We start from the raw sequence: 16399 nt of genomic DNA on the forward strand, positions 1-16399 counted from the left end.
TTTAAATTTATATTAGCTCGTACCATCAAAAAGTTGGGAGGATTTACAATTTGCAACAGATAATTTGATTGGACAACTTGCACGGCAGCCATATTGGATTTAATTTATTTATGGTGAAATATATCATCTTCCAATCATGAAACCCTGAACACATTGAAATAAAACTTACGTAGTATTATTACTAGTTTGAGACATGGCAAGTTGTCCAGCAGATTTTGATGTCTGGGGAAGTAGGCACCAGCTTTGAATTACAAAAAGTTTCAAAAATATACTAATGATATTGAATGTTATTATAAAACCTAAGTTTTCTTTGCACTCTTTTGTGTAAAATTTTTAGAACCAGCCAGTAGTCAACATGAAGGTGTTCCAGATAACAGGGTATTTGAACACTCTGCTGTCTGTTGGGCGTACATTCTTCAAGAGTTTAAGGTGGGTGAATATTCCTTGTAAAGTTAGAGATGACAAATAGAAGAGACATGAAATATATGAAAATAACCATCCTTACATCTTAAAGCCAATGAAAGGAAAAATGGAAATCTTTTATTTTTTCATTTTCTGTTGATGAATTATTATTTGGAAATATTTATATCATCTTTCCATCCTGAAAACCTAAACAATTTGAATAAAAACCATGAACTTTTATGTGTCATGAACCACTAACCCCATAAATGAAGATGTGAAAATAATATATGCAATTGTTGGTGGGGGTTTCTGTATGGAAGGATGTTGTTTGGTTGGTTGGTTGGTTGGTTGGGTGGTTGGTTGGTTGATTGGTTTTATGGCTGGCTGGATGGATGGTTGGTTGGGTGGGTGGGTGGTTGGTTGATTGCTTGCTTGGTTGTATGGATGATTCAATAGATGGATGGCTGGATGGATGGTGAAATTGTTGAGGTTCAGTTAAGCCAAAAAGGAGTTTTTGATAATTGAAAGGAATGGTTTGGAAGAATACTGAGATAGACACATTATGTGAGACGCTGATGAGTTTGATTCCCAGTTTTCTAAAGATTATCCTTTGTGACTAGACATTAGGTGATGTGTCAGAGGAATACAGTGTGGTCAACCTAGCGTGTCCACTGACATGGACAAGATTTAGAGAACCAGTCCGAATTCAAGGCATTGATGAAGTCTGGGACAAATCAGCAGTATTACAACAGATTCAAGGTAATACTGATTAATATTTTTGTCATATTTCTAGCTGTTCGTATTTATGTTTGTCTTTTTCTCTAACTTATGTCTAAAGATCATCATACATGGAAATCTATGTTTGGAGTTAAAGGTCTATATGTCTAATCTCCTGCACAAATTATTTCAACTTCTCTTACCAGCCAATGAACCTATCATGCAAAAGGAGCTTCCTAAATCAGCTGCCAAGACCTTAGAACCAGCTGGTGACATCCAACGTTTTCTCCTTTGTTGGGGTATATCTACTACTATCTGTTATGAGTGGAATATGCCAGCCAACTACAAACCTGAGTAAGTCTGTCAATTATGTATCGGATGTGTACAAACGAGTTCCATCTATGTAGAGATGATTCCATGTGATCTTCAAACACGGCCATGTTTATTTGTTTATGTCATGTCGTGTGAGTGCATTTGATGGAAGGAAAATTGGATTCAGTATGTCCAAATAAAATATGACTTGGACCATAATAATATCAGTAAGCTACAAAATCAAATGATGCAGTTGTGTAGACTAAGTGAATTTCATGAAAGCTATGTCCTATAGAAGTATAGGGTGTATTTCATGTTAAATATGGTAATAATATATAAAATGTATATACAAGTGATTATACTGGCACACAGTGTTGCACATACTAGTGGTATTTGCACTGTAGCAATACTGAAAACATTATTTCCTGCATCCAAATGATATGCAAACAAAGGCATGGACATTCCTTGTAAATGAAATTGCATGATCTTACTGTAAGATTTTTACTGAAATTTGCCATATTGGATAAACATGTGTAATAATAACAGAATCTCATGCCACATGAGTCTCAGTATGGATATTTGGGGTACTTGCCCTCAAGCTTGCAGTGTTTTCTACTGTAATGTCACTCACTGTGCTCATCAGAGGATGGCCACAGAGAACATGGCAAGCACTTACGCAGATACCCTGAGCACACCATACTTGCACTCACACAGCATGGGTTTCTGTCTTCTGTCTATTCTGTATTGTGTATCAGAAATCCGTTTCCTTGTAACTTTTGATTAAACATGGCCAAAAATTGAATGGAGGCAGAACTTGTTCACTAGATTTTATTGTCATTAAAACGATAAATTACCTTTTCATAATAAAAAGTTGTATTGCTTTCAATTTATCAGGTGTATGGATATCAAAGGAGAAAGTCTGAGAGATTTATCAGCTAGAATCTCATCTGTTGATTATTTGACACTCTATCCACCTCTGAAACTTAAAGATTACTCTTTATCATGTCCAAGACTCACTTTAAACAGTGAAGGTCAGTATTAAATAAATACTGTTGTCTATTATTATATATGCACCTGCAATTATTAGCATGGGTGCATATTCTTTTATATATATTTATTATTTATATTTTTTAAACAGTTTTAATTTCAGATAGTGTATTTTTGTTGTCTTGTATGTGTGTTTTTGTTTTTCCAAACAGTTGTCCAGCACATTGAGATTATTTTTAATGTAATGCGCTTTATAAGAATTACAGATTATGATCATGATTATTCTAGTGGTATTTGCACTGCATTGCTATATCGAGCACATCATTGCCTACTGGCTTGCAAATGAGTGAGCAACTGCGTGAATGCATAGATATATTAAATTTTGTTTGTAAATTTACTGTTTTGGATAAACACATGAATGCCATTGTGGTACTCTAATGCATGTGGTATTTTGTGCTGAGCTGAAATAAAAGATAAAAGTACTTCAAAATATCTGTTTGTTAAGATTATATTTAAAAGCAAACAGGTTGGGTGACTGATGTATTAATGTGAGTCTCAAAGAGAATTCACTTCACATTGTAGTTGCCTTTCCATTAATAGATCTCCTCCACACATGGACTTCAGACAACACATATGGTTTCTGTAATGACAATTAGTGCCACAACAGAGAAAGCATGCTAACCAAATATTTAGGTGTGCAACCTTTTTGGATATATTGAGATTGAATAATTTTATAATTGTATTATTTTACTAGCTCATATGGTAGTTTATACTGGACCAACTAAAGGTGTGAAATCATCAGGGATATGGAATCCAATCTCTATGGAGAATGAGAATGTTGATTTAGATGAAATGGCATTAAGGTAAGCAAACTAATGTGAGCCCCCCCCCCCCCCACCCCTCTGTAGCAAAAATCCTGCAGAAATTAATAACTTTATTCAATAGTAATGTGTGATCCTTAAAAGGAGCACAAGTGAAGTTTATATATTAGAGAGGAGAGCGTTTCTGCATAAATTAAAACATGTACTTGTATTTTGAAGCATACTTAACCATTGCTATTTATTGGCAGAACTCAAACCTAGTTTTTAGCACAACTGACCAGAGGTTCATGATCTGTAGTGCTAGAGGCATGATTACATGTATGTATGTATGTATGTATGTATGTATGTATGGATGTATGTATGTACGACTGGGTGTCTTTGTCTGTGTCTGTGTCTGTCTGTGTGCATGCATGCATGCAAGGATGTCTGTGACTCTGTTTGTGTGTCTCTGCATGCATGCATGTATGTATGTATGTATGTATGTATGTATGTATGTATGTATGTGCAGCTGTGTGTATCTGTCTGTACATGCATGGATGTTTGTGTGTGTCTGTATGTATGCATGCATGCACGAATGTATGTGCAGCTGTGTGTCTGTCTGTCTGTGCATGCATGAGTGTTTGTGTCTGTCTATGCATGCATGCAAATAATTAGAAAGTGTTACTTTATTAGAAATGTACTATTCATTAATACTTGCTACAAGGTGAACTTTGTATTGTCACCTATGTTATTAAATAGACTTTTTCATCTGCTGAAAAAAAAATGATAAATAATTAAAAAATGTTGATTTATTAGAAATGTATTATTCATTAATATTCCATCACAGTGTGTCTTGCTACAAGATAAAATTTATATCATCACGTATGTCTACTGACAAGTCAATCTATCATACCATACTGGGTAATTGTATATCTTGTGAATAATTAAACAGGTTGGAAAATAATACTAAGAATCATTTCTGAAATAGTATGTGTGAGGTTGGTTACTAGTGAATGTTATGTTTCTCTTGACCTGACTTGCCCTACATTTCTTTAAACCTGGAAAATATGGCCAGATATTTCGGATGAGTTATTAAACAACATGTGAAAGTAATATAAGTATGATTTCTGAATTAGTGTGTGTAAGGACAGCCACTTTTGTAATGTTATAAATATATATAACAGACAGACATATTATATATATATATATATATATATATATATATATATATATATATATATATATATATATATATATATATATATATATATATATATATATATATATATATATATATATATATATATATATATATATATATATATATATATATATATATATATATAAAATATATGTCTGTCTGTGTGTGTGTTTGTGTAATGAAAGTCTTATAATGCCTGGCCAATTTCTGTGGTATTTCGTGGGAACATTATCGAGTACTTTTATATGTGATTGGTTGATGGCGGTAGTCTGACTCTTCCAACTCTACCTTGATAATACTTCAGGGTGGATTGGATGTCTGTATAGAGAATAATCTGAGAGAAAAAAGAGCTCATTTGAAAACGAACATTTGTAACACATTAAACTGTGTGGATTGAAGGTAGACATTGAAACAAAAATAAAAAACGACAAACTAGTTTACTAAATATAAACTTTCTGTAAAGAAGGAATCCTAAATCTTGTATTATTTAATTCTATACAGCTTGAAGGACTATCCATTCTCAGATGTAAGCTGTTCAAAGGAAGCCGGAAAGGGCAGCTTCACACGAGAACCAATTGAAGCCATAGTTGTGAGTATATTGATAAAAATCTACTTTATCCATATCTTAAGTAAAGTGGTAGTGATTCTTGATCTACAGCACTTGTTTATTCCTTCCTCCAGTAGAATTGTTACTTTCCTTCTATTGTTTTAATATGTATCTGTCTGGATTGTATGGAAAATATCCCGTAGTTGTCAAATGGTTATAATAGTTGATGTTTCAGTTCCAAGATGCATTGAGGAGAGGACATTGCTTATGTAGTGACATTTAGTCTTGTTTTGTCTTTATTGTGTTTGAAATAACATTTTCATCAGGAAATTATAGAAAGACATGTTGACCTCTTTGATTATGAGTGATTTTATAGAACAAAGACTAAATGTCTTTAATGACAGAGAGAGATTTTACCAGTCACAGAACCCAGAGTATGGTTAGGTGACAACCATCCCCTGAGTGGTGCATGCAAACCTGTATTCAATACATATATGACTTTGTATTGAGAGATGTGCAATGCATCATGGAACCAGCAAAAGATCTATTGTACAACTATACTATGAAATAATTGTTTATTCCTTCCCATAGGTTTTATTTGATACCAGCTCTTCAATGAATGAAATCTGCCTTGGGTATGTTGATATCTACATGTAATATCATGGTGTTTTCCTAACATACCAGTACACATTTTTCAGTATCTACTTTTATGAGAGGTTTATTTCTGTGCCAAACCCCTTCAATATTCACACCTATAAATATTGATACTGCACGGGGAGTAAACTACCTACAATTACATCAATGACTTATTGGTACAACTCGGGGTATAGACAACTTCTTTAGCCCCAAAAATATTCCCCTCATGTGTGATGAGGTCCCAACTTTATCACATTTGTAGCACTGTGATGTATTTAAGGTCCTACAGAATTTTTATTAGTTTAGCGTACAACACTGATATCATTTTCTTTTTGGTCATACAGTTTGCAAGTGGCCATATTGGAAATGATATGTTAATCTCCTTCAAGCTTCTGTATTAAATATATTAACTTTGTCTTGAAAAATCAAAACCAAATAAATTACTTAGTATATTGTGGAAATGACAATTAAGCCATGAGGCAGTCTGAATATTAAAATCCAGTAAATTTCAGCATGACACAGGCACTAGATGTAAGTGAATAAATGAAAAACTGGTGATTGAATTTTACTATACAGTGAATCTTATCATAACATGTTCTGCGCCAGGCAAATTGCTTACATCTAATCAGTCTGTATGATACATTTTATTTGTCATTACTTTTCTTCTCAACAACATAATATCTTGAATATGGTGCCACATATTGTAAAATTTATGTTATCAAATAACTGATAGTTTATACATGAAATGTTATTTCTCTTAATATCCCTGTAGTGAAGGTATGACAAGGATTGATGCCACCAAGCAGTTATTCCATGCCTTTGCTAACAGAAGCATGGCGTACAACTTTGCCCATATTATCGCACTTACACAGTTTGACTCATACGTCACAGTTGTTGAGGAGTTCACTGAAGCTTTTGAAAGTTTCAAGGTATACCTACTTATACAAAACATTTGGAGTGTGTTTCATATAACTGTGGAATCAAAATTCTTGATTGGAATGTCATTTTATTAATCATCGAAATTGGTTTTGACAGTGCTAGGAAGTCATCTCCTTTTAACATTGACGTAATTGAAATAATTGCACATTACCGAAGTCCTTATCAGGATGCAATCTGTTTTAGAAAAAATAAGAGTCACTCGAGCAAATAAAGGTATTTTAATAAACTTTGGGTTGTGGAGAGTCATTTGAGTGAAATCACATATATAATTTTCGCTTGGTTTGCCAAGAAACCAAATTGTAACTTTTTTCACCTCTATTGTTCCTTCAGTGGAACTTGTGAGTCTTAGAAGTTGTGAATAAGTATTAGATGCACACTGAATATTCATGACTTGATCTGAATGAAATGTTCTTTGGAGTCAGAATATTCAGTGTGCATCTAATAAATATTCATGTCTGCTGAGACCCATGACACAATGGTGTTCCACCTTCATTTCCTGGAGTGGTGTTTCCCTTTAAGCCATCTGTTTAAGCCAACAGTCTAGACATTATTGTATGTTTAGTGTGTGTATTTGTACGTTTCGTGTCTGTTGTTCAAGAAGTAAAGTGAACACATCTGCCAAATTGAGAATTACTGTTTTGAAATTGTAATAACTACGTAAATTAATGCATGTCCTTGTAAACCATATTTCTACATGGACATTATTATCTCAATTTATTCTGATATTATGTTGTTGTTCCAGCAAAATGTTAATGAATTAGTCGCAGTGGGCCAGACTAGAATGTATGATGCTATTGTCAATGCTGTTTCCCAGTTGGATGAAATCGGTGTCACGTACCCAAACTGTACAAAGTAAGTACATCAACCTTTTTACTAGTTGTGATTACAAATCCAACACCTGTATTCTCCTGAGAGATAAATTAAATAATTACATATCATGCTTTTTTATATGAATTTCAATCTTGAGACTTCTGAAAAAATGAGAATGAAAATATATCAAATCCTAATGTTGGAATTGTTATCATTACTTCAAGTTGTAAGTCATTCTGGTGTATAAGCTGTATTAAGGTAAGCCGTGATGGGACATCCTCACAGCACACATTGGTCCTTGCCTTTCAGGATAGAGCAGACTGGTGAGGACAGCACAGCACAACTTATATATCTTGCAATCTAACTAGTGTACTGTTTTTCATTGAATGTGTATGCGACAATCAATGTTTATCCAAACCTAAAGTGATACCAACATAAAATTTAACAATTTCAAGGATTTAGAGTAGAAAAGTTGTGTGTATGGGAGGGGAGGGGGGGGGCATAACTACAAAGATCCTCTCATATATTTTACTAAATAATCTGTTGAAACATAGCTGCCAAGAAGTCAAGACAATATCAGGAATTAAATGCAATTGATTTGAGTGTGTTTAAAAAATATGATTTTATCATTATTGTTTTCCCACGTACAGAAGAATACTATGTTTGACAGATGGAGAGGATCAAGGCTCTAAGACCACATATCTTAAAACTGCCAAGGCTCTCCAGGTATATCATGTATATAATGTACACTCATTATTACTCCCAAACTATGCTTGAAAACTTTATCAAGTCCAGTATATAAGTTAAATGGTAGAATAGCTGCACGAATCATTTAATTTGCACTGTACAGGATAAATATAACCTACCCCAGTAGAGACGTTGGTTTACTAAAGATAGACACAAACTAAGACTATTGTCCCAACATGTCATGATAAGGTATTGAATGGATGTTGCTTTATTTATGGTCTCAGTAGGGTGGCTTTCTGAAAGCTTGTTCTGTGAACTTTTATTTACTGTTTAGGACTTCCAATGTTTACACTCGCACTATCTTGATCACAGGGTGATCAGATTTGCACAACAGAGGAACCGCTATCACCCACAGTCCACTTCTGTAGTCTACCACATCACACAGTTTTAGTTTGTGTCGTCGATTTTAATAAACCAAAGCCTAGATTACCTAAGTTGTAACACTTTCAAACAGTAGTACTACTTTTGGACTAATCAAATTGAAATGTTATATTGAACATGGGCATGAGAAAAAGAAGTTCCCATTTAAAAATCAGTATTTGTACAAGCTACTCTCAAATAACTGGATGGCAAGCTTACATTGCTGTCAATACAAAAATCAGTATATATTTCCCATCATACAAATGTTCCCTTGGCATATAGTGAAAATATTACAACCCCAATATGTGTGTTTGCTGTTTAGGATTGGGGTGTTACCCTACCTTGTCATGACAGGCAGATTACCATTCATTGCATCCATGTGTACAAATGCCCATATTGGGATAGTAATCTACATGTATAGTCATAGCCATTTAATGTATTTTAGACTCACTCAAATATTACCTTGATTGTTATTATCAAATTTATTTCTGCAGGCCTCTAATAATTGCTATCTACATTCAGTGTTGGACAAGCAGATTCCGTTGACATGCTCAAATGCCCATATTAAGAGAGTAATGGACTTGTATAGTCATAGCCATTTAATGTATTTTAAACTCATTCAAATATTACAAACCTCAGTTTTTAATATATCAAAATTCATTTGTTTAGGCCTCCAAAGTCTGTCTGGATTCAGTATTGGTTGGTTATGGTAACGACATTGCCAAGTGTCTCTCAAAATCTTCAGGTACGTTCATTTGTTTTATTGAATTTTCAAAAATAAATGTATCCAATATGTTTAAAATAATAAAGTCTACACTACTATAGTGTCAGCCATAGTATAATGCATGTCATTCTAGGAATTTTAAAACCGCTTCAAGTTAGACTTGTACCTACAATCTTATATTTGATGATGATGATGATGATGATGATGATGGTGATGGTGATGGTGATATGATGATGGTGGTGATGGTGATCATGATGATAATGATGATGGTAGTGGTGGTGATGATGATGATGATAATGATAATGATAATAATGATGATGATGATGATATTACCAAATATTATACTATACCTTAAATTTAAAAGTTATGAATAATTCTATAATCCCTAGTTTATTTATTACCACTGCTATTCATTTTTTTTTATTAATTGCACTGTACATATTTACATGTATTTATTACTTGTATATTTCTTTTATCGGGGTCATAGTCTTGATGACTAGTTCAGATCAAATTATTTCTGTGGTCATCACCAGCTATATTATCCTGCTGATAAATTCTTTCTTTTAAGTGGACCTGTTTTTCTCTTTGTATGTTTTGAATAAACAACTCAATTCAATATTTGAAGCCCAGATTCTGCATCATGGAGATTGTTTGTCACATTCAAAACAGGGTTGAAGTGTTACGACCATGCCATCAAAACCATTTTATCATATGAATTTTATTGAAAAATTTTCCGAGAATGCTATATCTGTGATAATTGATTTCTTCACAGGAGGTTGTTGTTTCAACCCAGTGACAATGACTGAAGGATTGAAACTATTTGAAATGGAAACCGTGCTTTCTCTCAATGCTAGAAAGGACATTGCCAAGAAGTCTCGCATTGCTACCAAGGTATATGTGAATTTCAACATAGAATAATGATACTAAAGGGGCACAAGCTGAGTTTATACGTATTTGGATGTAGTTTTTGGTGCATATTTAAAAGGTACTCACAGTATTCTACTCACTGCTGCACACTTAACCGTCACTTGTAATTGACTGAATTCAAACCTGGCATTAAGATATGTCCCATAAACAATCAGATGATGTAATTTATCATACGTATAAAAAATATGTAGGAAATCCTACTGTGTAATTAACTGTTCTAACATTGTCGTATGACAATTGTGAAGTCATAGAAGGTATGCATCAACATTAACATTATACTGGTATGTGGTTTTAAAAACTTATAAACTCAGCTTGAGCCCCTTAAATCAGTCCAGAAATTCCTTCTATATACACTCCGAATGACTGCTTAGTATTCAGAAGACATCTAGCTCAGTATGGTATATCAGTTAAGTAGGAGAAATTCAACATTTCTTTTTAAAGTTCTCCACAAGTATTCAAGAATACAATCATATATACAATAATATCACTCTGACCTTCACAGGTATTCTGCAAAGCTGTACCGTGATAATATCACTGGCTGACCTACACAGGTATTCTACAAAGCTGTATGATAATATCACTATCATGACTATGTATTATTCTCTATACAGGCTGACCTTCACAGGTATTCCATGAAGCCATATGATAAACAACCACCTCATAAAGTACCAGATGATATCACTAAACCTGTCTCCCCAGCACATGTGTAAGTCAGTGTTGATTATGTAGCTATGTAAATCTACTTAACCGAACAACTGTCAAATCACCACAATGAACTGTGTATTGCATGATGATACTTTGACAGAAGGTAGTCAGGGTATTTGTATGAGTGCTTGCAGTGTTCTCTTGGGTGGTATTTTCACGAATATAGCAAGTGAAAGTGCAGCAGAAAAAACTGCAAGCACACCCCTGATTTGAAATGACACTATGCGATCACATGCTTTTATGTAGAACAACCAGTCACATCCTCATTTGCATATCATTGCATGCAGGTATGCAATCATGAGTCAGTATTGCACTGCAGTGCAAATACCACTCGTATGCATGCACACACCAGTGCAAGTAATGTCCGATACGGCACACATGTAATAATGATGAGAACACATATCTTATCAAAAACAATGTAAATGAAGTCATTGCTAGAAAAGCAGATTTGGAAAACTGAGAAATTTGAGAAATAATTTTGTTTGTTTCATCCCCCAGACAGTTTTCCAAAGAACACAATTTATTTAACCAGTTTGTGCCATCTTATCATTCCAGGATATTAAACAAAGTGTCCAAGTCTCCTCCCATTGGAGGCACAACATCTGCACCAATCAGAGTGAAGAGAATTCTGCGTGAGCTATCTGCCTATCAGAGATCACCACATGCTTGCATACATTTGTTTCCATGTGAAGATAAGTAAGTTAGACAAATATGTGGACATATTTTGTGATTGTTGCCTTGATTTGTCAATTCTAAATGTTGTATTAACAGTAAAAGAAATGAGAAACATATTTAGAGAAAAATAATTGAGATATGTGAAGAATTTGGTAAAATTTACAAACAAGTGACTCATAATGTAAATCAGTTTCCACTAGCATTGAAGAGAGTTAAGATCACTGAAATATATTATTCTGTTTATGTTTACAGTGTTGGATTTTGGCGCATTTTACTTGTTGGACCACCGGATACACCATATGAAGGTGGAGTATTCCTACTGTATGCTGATTTCACCAAGAATTACCCAGTGGCACCTCCAGTGATAAGGTTTATTACTCCTGTATCCTTCTAAAGTCTGTTTGGGATGTGCCACTCACAAAATTACCTATAAAGATTACTAAATGACAGGATATTATTAACTGTTATGCTTTTCTCTGTATTGTATAATTTGATAGTTTGCATTGATATTTGTAAATATATAAATTGTCACAGGGAATTGAATCAAAATGAAGACCCTTAACCATTCATTCTTAGATCTACCATTGTAATGTGAATGCAGCTGGTCGTATTTGTCACAGTGTATTTGACAGAGATTACACATCTGATACATCAATATATACTATATTGGTGTGTATCTTTGGTTTGCTGATTACACCAGAACCTGATGACCCACTTGACAGGTAACAATTATTTGACTGATAAGTGTCATACTTTATTTGTTTGCAGTGTACCCTTGTATGTACTGATGCACTAATGATGGTACATTAACCCCTGGGTGTTATTGCCAAGGAATGACTCTCGGTTTGGGCTAAAACATCACAATTTTTCTCACCCATCTGCTGCAATTATGTGTGCAAACAATTCGAAAGTTGTGGAAATATTTTTCCTGTATATTGCTGTACACTGAGGGCTTGTTGTAATGGATATGGAATAAACAGACATGAAGTCATTGATGGTCAGATGGTTATAGTGGACAGCATGATGTATGCAATTTTTGGTCCCAGAAATAGATTGTTACTCCTTAGGCACATCATAAAAATAATGAACATTCGATTTCTTGGTCAACACCATAACTTGTGCTCCACGTGCTTCACATTCATTATCATAGGTACGCATGAAAATAAGTCAACCCACTTTGTTCTATTTTGACCCTCTATCATGAGCTAAAAGCTATTGCAGATACTGAGAATTGGAATTTGGGGGTTCAGGTCAGCGAGTTCTACTGTCACCATTATGTCTTTGGGCAAGATTTGAACCATGCTCCTGCCCAGTCAACCCAACTGCAATATGAATGCTTTAATCCTATGCACTTGCACAGGCTGCAATGGATTGTATGCTCTCCAGTGGGTTGTGGAAGTATTTTTGGTATACTGTATAGGTGTGTGAAAGTAATAATTGCAAAGCTTTTTTAGAAAGTGCTGTATAAAAGCTAACACTATTATATATGATGTGATTTAAGTTGCTTGCTTCATGTAATTTCTGTTCACTTGACATGTTATCTTTCTCCAGTACTTTGGCTGAAGAATACTTTGCCAGTAAGGAAACGTATTATGAGAAGGCCAGGAGTAACAAAAATATGTATGCATCCAAAACTCTTCAACAACACCAGCGGGTAATTACTTCGGAATTTTTATTGGCATAATAAACCTCTTTAGCACAACTGAACTGATAAGGTTGAGTAGTGCTATAGGCATCGAGCGGTGTCTGTTTGTCTGTCCGTCTGTGTGTGTGTGTGTGTGTGTGTGTTTGGACGACTTAAACTCAAAAACCGCCAGACCAATTGCCTTGCTATTTTGTGGGACATTACTTTTGGTGTCTACTTGGGAAATTGTTCAAAGCAAAATATTGCATCACAAGTGTGATATGGGTTTTCGGTAAAAAAAATTAAACTCAAAAACGTCGGGGCAGATTGGTCTGAAATTTGGTGGGAACGTTCTTAGGGGTGTGTAGATTTATAATTATTGTTATGAAATATATTTGATGGAAAACCATAAGGTGACCCTCCAGAAAATACTGTTACTATCTAGAGTGGTGTTCCCTCTAATATGTAGATTATTATTATTATAGCTAAAAGTGTGATTTTAGTCATAAGTCAAATGTAGTCTTTAGTGAATGTTTCTAGAAATTGTCTACAATATATTGACTACAGTTGCTGATATGCAAATTAGGTCTACAAATACGGTTTTCGATAAAGATTTCAAATTCTGATTGTTCTTTGGGATATGTAGATGATAAATAATTCTAGGCTACACCTGATGATGAATGCTACACGATTTATAAGCATCGAATAAACCTTTTGATCAGTTTAGCTACAGTGCCATTGGCATTATTTTGTTGTTATTTTCGTATTGCAGGCAATGTTGGGAAGTGAAGAAAGAGGAGCCAAAGTACCACTACCACAACATCTGAAGTGTCCATTGACCAACGAACTATTTGTAGATCCAGTGGGAACACCCTATGGCCATGTCTATGAACGGTATGCTATCGAAGCTTCTCTTTCGCAGAGTGCCGAAGATCCTATTGCTAGGCAACCACTTGGCAGGGAGCTCTTGAAAACTGATACAAGTGTAAAGAAATTAGTAGAAGATTTCCGTAGTAGCAGAATCAAGTCAGATGCCTGGTGGCAGTCAGATTAATGAAAACTATGTCGTATTATGGTGCCTTGCCAGAGACACTTTTTGTATGATCTGAGCTAAGTGATCCAAATTTGTTAGTGAGTGTTATGTTTGTTGTGTTAGTGATTTACCTTTATATTGTAGCAATTGATGACCAAACCCTATATAGTACAACAATCATTTACTAGTAATACATTTAAATTTGTTGTAAATAAAGTAGTCATAGTGTGTGAAATTCTAATCATTAAGAATCGTTCTTTTAATAATTTACATGCAGTGCTGGAAAACTGACAAAGTTATTGTTTTACTGATACATATATATGAATCAATCTGATGTTTGTGTATGTGAAGGCTCAAATATATAGTTTGATATTACCTCGTGTGACTGGGCCTTGCCTTGTACTGCTACATCCATGTTTTCTTGTTTGTATGGGACATCATATTGTTCATTATAGAAACAGTGACACCGCTATGATCCAATTGTGTAATGTACCACATCGAACAAGCTTTAGTTTGTGTCTATCCTAGTATACTGACACCTTGATTGCTCAGTGCTGTAGTAATGTATACATTGGTACAGAGAAGTCAAAGTCAGAAGACAGCAGCTATGAAATGTATTAGTATACATATACAAGTAATCATGAAGGCCTAACACGTGAGTGAGTGAGTGAGTGAGTGAGTGTGTGTGTGAGAGAGAGAGAGAGAGAGAGAGGGGGGGGGGCGTACCCCTTAAAATAGCGAGGGCTCACAAATGTAAACTACATGTATGTTCCATAGGTTTCAGTAGACGCTAGTCACTACACTCGAACTAGACACATTGACGGAAATACTTTCACTAAAGTAGAAATTATAAATTTATCACAGTTTGTCCAACTGCGGGCATACCTGTAGACAATGACTATTAGTCCAGGTTCTTACCTGGTAACAATTTCTCATTAGATAAAGCCTGTGATACTAACAGCCATTTTTAAAACTCAATCCTTAATATCGTAATCTCATTCACTTTGACTTCTGAAACTACAACGCAATGTTAGTTCCGGTCGTCTTCAGTTCTGGACAACAACTATAGAATATGCTGTACATGTTATCAAATTGATACAAATTCATCTGTTAATGTGATCGCAAATACTTGAAGTGACCATGTATCAAAAACCACTCAGAAATGGATTTAATTGGTATGTATTACGATCTGTGATGACGCCCTCCCCGCCATTCACTGAAATTTAAAGCATTAGCAAAATTTTAACGTATGCAATTATTAGTCAAGCCATTTACCAATATATTGCAGATTTGTGATTTGTTTTTATTACATAATCGTTTTGCGTTTGTAATTTTGTTCTTAATATAGTGTTGTTATGATCCTGATCATTTGTGTTATGTTACTTTTGATGATATTTGAGTTACTAAATAAAGAGTTTATTGTTGTCACTGGCTTGTATGGGTAATGACCCTTCATGGTCGTCTCTAGCTTTAACGGCTGCCTCTGATTGGCACACAGCATCAGGAAACGAAATGCATTCATGTGCATGTCAAACTTTGCATACATTGACGGTAGTTGTCAAGGTAACAACTTGTGGGTGTCAAAACGTGTACACGATATGACGAAATGTCGTAACTCCAAACCTCTTTTTAAAAAATTACGTTATGGAGAAAGTATACATACTTGATGTTTGTGAGTATTTTGTGCAATCATGGACTTTCAGTGGAGAGAGCCCTCCAACGCAACGTCTATGGTAGGATCTTGTGATACTTTACATATATGATAAGTGTAGTCCTTGTATCTGCTGTGTGAACAACACTTGCTTATTTCTAAGGTTGTTGTTGTTGTTGTTGTTGTTGTTGTTGTTGTTGTTGTTGTTGTTGTTGTGGAAATTGATATATGAAAATATATCTTGTCTAAATCTTGTCCTTAGAAAGGACAAACACAATTTTAAAAATCCCACCAATCTGCTGAATAATTTAGAAACGAAATATAATAATTTTGACTCGTTCAAAATACCAAAGCAAGACAAGATGACAGTGGCACTTACTAAAGTGCGTTGACCTAGGTTATACATAAAGTGTGATGAGAAGACGATGATATAAGATAACACAATATTAAAATCCTGACTCGTGAATTTAGCACAATTTGAAGTTTTGGCATTTTGCGTACCTGTGCTCGCCAGCTCTTGGCCGTTGACCTTTCTATCTCGAATTACATGTATGTTGTTCTGTGTTGTACTGTGTTCTCATTATATTGTATCTTGCCGTTGA

The 16399-nt window shown here is 34.6% G+C and overlaps 1 protein-coding gene across 1 annotated transcript; it reads left to right on the forward strand.

Moving 5' to 3' along the window:
- Positions 1 to 193: 193 nt before the first annotated feature.
- LOC144433317 (uncharacterized) lies at positions 194 to 14625 on the forward strand. The gene is made up of 19 exons (XM_078121625.1): positions 194 to 230; positions 338 to 429; positions 1023 to 1161; positions 1326 to 1473; positions 2326 to 2462; positions 3173 to 3281; positions 4921 to 5008; positions 5558 to 5601; positions 6375 to 6531; positions 7284 to 7393; positions 8002 to 8077; positions 9128 to 9203; positions 9955 to 10073; positions 10721 to 10815; positions 11370 to 11510; positions 11742 to 11871; positions 12066 to 12211; positions 13041 to 13143; positions 13886 to 14625. The coding sequence occupies exons 1-19, from the start codon at positions 194 to 196 to the stop codon at positions 14165 to 14167; spliced, it is 2229 nt and encodes a 742-aa protein (XP_077977751.1). The 3' UTR covers positions 14168 to 14625.
- Positions 14626 to 16399: the final 1774 nt, after the last annotated feature.

The sequence above is a fragment of the Glandiceps talaboti genome, chromosome 3, assembly GCF_964340395.1.
Source record: "Glandiceps talaboti chromosome 3, keGlaTala1.1, whole genome shotgun sequence".
NCBI classification, from domain to species: domain Eukaryota; kingdom Metazoa; phylum Hemichordata; class Enteropneusta; family Spengelidae; genus Glandiceps; species Glandiceps talaboti.